The 6000-nt window shown below is 36.4% G+C and overlaps 1 protein-coding gene across 2 annotated transcripts; it reads right to left on the bottom strand.

Annotated features, from left to right (window-relative positions):
- Positions 1 to 1116: 1116 nt before the first annotated feature.
- On the bottom strand, positions 1117 to 4873 carry cd8b (cd8 beta). 2 transcript variants are annotated; one of them, XM_061688358.1, is made up of 7 exons: positions 4771 to 4873; positions 3423 to 3773; positions 2227 to 2295; positions 1939 to 2028; positions 1795 to 1828; positions 1649 to 1693; positions 1117 to 1369 (listed from the first exon to the last, which is right to left on the bottom strand). In XM_061688358.1, exons 1-6 carry the CDS (start codon positions 4838 to 4840, stop codon positions 1666 to 1668), a joined length of 642 nt encoding a protein of 213 aa, XP_061544342.1. In that variant the 5' UTR covers positions 4841 to 4873; the 3' UTR covers positions 1117 to 1369; positions 1649 to 1665. The 2 variants fall into 2 exon arrangements, with proteins under 2 accessions (XP_061544342.1, XP_061544341.1); XM_061688357.1 differs by lacking the exon at positions 1117 to 1369 and having other exon boundaries at positions 1410 to 1693.
- Positions 4874 to 6000: the final 1127 nt, after the last annotated feature.

The following is a 6000-nucleotide window of genomic DNA, read 5'->3' as shown; positions in this document are numbered from 1 at the left end:
TGTAATTAAATTACAGTTGCTTTTGGAAATTTCCATAATTGAAATTGTTGTTACATTTGACAAATAGCTGTAAAAGCTCTGACTTTTTAAAAAATCACTTCCTTCTTCTAAAGCTGATGCATGGGATTGGCTCTCTCTGATCATGTCTCAAACATCCATCCATTTTCTACACTGCTTATCCTCACTAAGGTCACGGGTATGCTGGAGCCTATCCCAGCTAACTGCGGGCAAGAGGCAAGGTGCACCCTGAACTGGTTGCCAACCAATCGCAGGGCACATATAAACAAACAAATGTTCACACTCATATTCATACCTACGGCTAATTTAGAGTCTTCTATGAAGCTACCATGCATGTTTTTGGCATGTGGGAGGAAACCCATGCAGGCACAGGGAGAACATGCAAACGCCACACAGGCGAGGCCTGTTTTGAACCCGTGTCCTCAAAACTGTGAGGTAGATGTGCTAACCAGTCGGCGGTGTTGTCTCAAACATGAGATATTGTACTTTTCCAAATATAACCTGCAAGTGGTACCTTGTGGTGCAATTTATTACTTTTGTCTGATATTTTGAAAAGGTTAGACTCATAGTTACAATTTTGAACACATAAAAGAGCATTTTCTTTCACCTTTATAATTTTGGACTTTTTTTTTAAGGAAAATACACTCATCTGGTCTGCATTAGGTCAACATGGCATCGTTATTTTCTTTTTTTTGTGGTTGTTTAATGTTTTTAAATTTCAACACGTTTTGTTATCGGTTTATTCTTTTGTGTAATGAACAAATCTATGGTTTGATGATGATCTATGATTTCAATCTGCTTTTTGAGGAAACAACCAAGAGTCCCGTTCATGCATTCATTGAAAAAAAGTAATCAAAATGTAATTAGTTGTATTAATTTGAGAAAATAATTGAAATGGTTACACTACTATTCAATTTTTCGACAATGTTTCGACAAGGTAACTAACCACCTTGTCGAAAACATTTCCAAAGTAAACTTCCCAACACTGTATTTTTACAGAACGGAAAATTTTATGTTTTGAGATTAAAAAAAAAAAAAGTCTTACAGATGTTTGTACAAATGTTTCATTTGGATTTACAAACTCTTTGATTGGCCAAAGTTAATGAAAAAAAGATCTAAGTTGTGCTTCAAATATCTGCTAAACTACAAACATGATTTGACAGATTCAAACAAAAAAAAAGTACAAAATATACTGTATATATTATAAATGAGATATTAAGTCAAGTGCTTATCAACGATCCCTGGAGCTTTATCCTGCACGTCTGTCATATCAGAATCTTTAGTTATTGGATTCAATCCTTTTGTGCTCCTCCAGTCGTTAAAACGCTTGCAAAGTGTGACACTTCCGATACTGTAATCAGAGAAACAAATGACAAAGTGTTTGAACCATCTTCTTTTTTTTGGGCGGGGGGGTAAGATTTTGACATGCATTTGTGTAAATTAATGAAAATATCCAATGCTTGAATTGTTTGAACTCAAGACCATTAACTCTGGTTCCACAGCTCCAAGTAGTAGAAAATCAGACCGAGTTAACCAACATATTATGTTCATTGAGGTCTTTCACAACAAAATCCACAACCACTATGGACAAGTTAACTTTATTTTGCAATTTTGTGAATATGGTACATACTTTGGCAGGTATGTTGTTTATTGAGCACTTGTCTTTTTCCTTCGCCTTTAAAATAAATGGAAAGAAAACACTCAATTACATACTGTCAAAACAGCAAGCTCTAACTTTCAAAGAGCATACTTAACAAGCTCTAACATTATACTTACTTCACAAAATGGTGCTGACATTTTTTGGGAAGTCCTGTAAGAAACAATGTGTACAAAAACACAAAATCATAGTGTCCTTCATTCAAATTTGTGATGTGAGAAACATGACCAATATTACATTGGAAACAATGTTGGAATACTCACGGCTGAAGTAGTACAGGCTGCAGACGAGTGTTGTCACCAGGACTGCGGCAAGTCCGCCCAATGACCACAAGATGAGTGAGTCACAATCACCTGGTGCACAATATTAAAAAAAATATACACGATGTGTTTTAAATGTGTCGTAGCTACATAATAAAACAAATCATTTGATGGGCTCATCAAGCAATAACCTGTTTTCTTGCCGTATCAGGCATTATCTGCTTATTGATTTACCGCATACGTAAATAATTTGATCTATAAGCAGCAGAACACCATGTATGAATGACTTACCTGCTAAAGTGTCAGTGCAGCCACAGTTAAGTTGGAGTGTTGATTCAGGAGGTTTAGTCGGGAGCCGTTCTGTTACATAAAGATTGACTTCACCACAAGAAATGCAAAGAGGCACTTGAACAAGGGCTAAATATTAGCCTGTTTTCATGTTGATATATAAGAAACAACTCAATGGACTTTGCTCCAAACATACGATTACAACAAAGGATAATTTATTTTGTGCTTCTTTTTTTAGCTTCAGGGCATTCAAACGAAACAACACAAATCAAAGTGTGCCCAATAACATTACACACTTTTAAATTTAGAGATCATAGCATAAACCCTAACCCATGCACTATAATGACATCCAATACAAAAGCTGCAACAAATTTAGCGGTACGCAATTTTTCTGGACACTCTCTGAGATGTATTCATTCACAATGTTTCTTATCAAGGTTCAGTGTTGGGAAGACTACTTTTGTAATATTAATGTAATTATTTTAATTACTTTCTCAAAGTAATATAACTACTTATATTTGATTACATTTTGAATGAATGCTTCAATAGGACCCTTGGATGTTTCCTCTAAAAATGTGAATTTATACCATAGAAACAGTTTCAAAATCACAAAATAACAGATTACACCACAAGGTGGTACTTCAATATAATATTTGGAAAAATATGTCACATTTGAGACTACCACAGAATGGCACATGACCAGAGCGAGCCAATCACAAGTGTTGGCTTTAGGAGGAGGAACTGATATGAAAACAAAACCGTAACTTTTGCGGCTATTTTTCCAAATGTAACTAAAATTGTAATCATGGAAATTTCCCAAACTGTAATTTAATTACTCCTTTTCTTCCAGTAATGTAATGGATTACAATGACAAATTCTGTAATACAATGACATACATTTTGGAATCTTGTTACATTAAATTAGTTCCTCCCCAACACCGTCGAGGTTGTAGTTTGCAGAGTTGCACAAGTCCTACACCACCACAAAATACAACAACAATAATAAACATATGGTTGAAGAAGAATGTTCCTTTCAGATAAAGTACAGTACTGTATAACAATTTTTGTGGACAGCAGGTGTGTGAGTATTCCTCCATATTCTCAGAAATAAACTATCACTGACAGGTAATGGAGTAATTTAAGTGAGTATAGAACGTATGTTCTAATAATACACTAATACGTTTTAGTGAGCATACAAACCTCCAGGGAGAAGAAGAAAGCCAGGCTGCCATAGTTCTTCATTTTTCCTGTCCTTTAAAATACAAGAATATGTTCCGGTGTCCTCTTCTGTCACATTGATGATTTGCAGTATGAAGGCCTCACTGCTCTTTTTTGTCAATTGGAAGCGACTAACTTCCGTATTGTTTCCGTAAACTACACGATTGGCATTGTTTAACCTGCCCAGAAACTGAACTTTATTTTGGTTGAAAATAGTGCGGAACCAGAAGACTGACTCGCAGGCAATATTGACGCATTTGCATTGAATAAACTGTGTACTGAGGAGCTGCGGGTAGAGGATGCTGACTGCTGGTTGCAGAATCTGGCCCGAACCTATAGTGGGAAAAAAACAGGACACAAGCTTAAACAGTACAGTGCTGAAGGCTACTTTTGATACTGTATGTACACTGGTGCAATCCCTGATCTGTTTTTATTAAGCAGTAACAGCTTGCTGGGTTAACACATTCTTGAGATCTGATCTTAAGCGTACACAATCAATCTGCCTCTTAATACCTTTAACAACTCGACACTTTTGGTAATTGTAAACACATTCTGTTATCACTATCTTAACATAATACACAGTATACAATATTCCCCCCCCAAAAAAAAACAACAACAAAAAAAGGAAAAACTAGAATGGCAAACCTTTATCAGGAAAAAGTAATAATGATTTGGATCTGCACCAAATTGTAGACAAGGAGTCTCTAACCCTTTTACACTATGAGACTACTTTGACAAAATGAAAACCGAGACCAAGATACTTTTCCGCCGTGAATGTTTTTTTTTTGTTTTGTTTTTTAAAATCTATGGTAATGTTTTTGTAAAGCAAAGGGACAGGATGTCTACATTGAATGGTAATTAAAAACACATACAGCCTTCATGCACATACAGTATTTTTTGGCCCTTTAGTAACCTTCTCAAAAACAGGGCAAGCTACATGTTGGAGTTACCCTATTTATGCATAAGCTTGAATTTTATCATTACATTCATACATTATATGTAAATTTAAGAAATTGTTGAACAATCCTGAATCTGCACAGAAAACTAATGGCTGCTTCTTTGGCCTATGGCCCTGTTAACAGACGGCAATTAAAAGGTTCTTAAAGGACAAATGACTAAATCTATCATTATTCACCCAAATAAAACAAAGGCTGTATTGTCTGAGATCAACTGTCATGTTAAGATCAACGATTGGTAAGACTATACCATATTCCACAATTAATCAGAAAGAATCAGCGCAGGATAGATCCTTCGCTAAAGGTTCCTGAACGAGCTGTCATACAAACAAATGTACGTGTGTATAAAATAACAACCAGTGACATAAGCTCACCAAATGACCACAGGCATGCTGTCAGCAGAGTCCGCGGTAGCAGAATCACTTCAAGCGCGAACGTTCGCATCTTTGTTGATCTTGAGTGCAAGTTGGGGAGCAATGCTGATCATTTCATTTTCTGCCGTCTATCACTCACGAGATGATGGGAGGGTTGTGTGTGACAGGTACCTAAGTCGTCATGGTAACGCCCTGATGTGACACACACACACACACACACACAAACACACACAAACGACCTACTGGAGAGGACTGAACACATTTCTGCATTAACCATTCAACATTAATCAACGGCCTGTGAGTATATGTAACTCACAGGCCACTTGAGGAGTACTGTCTTGCTGTCAGAAATTACTTTTATCATTCAAAATATATTTATTTTAAATGACTATCACAGTTGATCATTTTTGATTATTTAATTGAACAAATATGTAGTTTGCAGTAGTTTAAAACTGCACTGCGTTATACTGCGTGTGTTTGTCCTATTAGTGAACCCCACTAGTATAATGCTGTACATTAAACATTGCAAATGAGAACAGCAATAATATTACATATTGAAATTATTACCTCTTGAATTAGATACTCCTTTTTTGATTTAATTGCATTTTCATATAGCTTGTAAATGTGTAATTTAGCTTTGTAGTCCAAGCAATGTGTCCCATTTTGGGATGAGGACCAAGAGAAAGACAAGGTGACGCTCAGCAGTGTGTCGAGTGACACAAAAGTCATGTTTCGACATAACAGCAGTTTGCGTTCCTGTGGTCTCAGGTGCATGCCCTCGAGTTCAGCTGAGTCCTATAAACCCAGCTTCAATAATGACCTAAAATATCAAAGCACTGTAGAACAAAGGTTGTCATCCTTAATTCTTAGATGACAACCTTTGTTCTTTCATCCGCATTTAAAGAGGAGTTGGATTACAATTTCTGTTATTTTAGCAAATGCATGTTTTGAAGAAATTTTGGAACAACATTTGTATGTCGTTATCACTCATGACTCAAATGACTGACTCAAAATTGATCAGCAATGCATGCCACGTTATTTGTTTAGGTTCCATTTGATGGAGTCGAGCCAGGTTAAGTTTGCAATAGGTGTTTGTGCTAAAATAAAGATAAACGTGTGTGTGTGCATGGTGGTCTCTTAAGTAAGAGGATGTGGGCCCCCTGAAGTACTGAGTGGGTCGACGACTCGAGTGAGATAGGGAATGAGACCACAGGATTCTATGAAAACAGG

Source organism: Phycodurus eques, chromosome 10 (genome assembly GCF_024500275.1).
Source record: "Phycodurus eques isolate BA_2022a chromosome 10, UOR_Pequ_1.1, whole genome shotgun sequence".
In the NCBI taxonomy this organism is placed as follows: domain Eukaryota; kingdom Metazoa; phylum Chordata; class Actinopteri; order Syngnathiformes; family Syngnathidae; genus Phycodurus; species Phycodurus eques.
The sequence above is the reverse complement of the archived record's forward strand: the minus strand, read 5'-3'. Positions and strand labels throughout refer to the sequence as shown.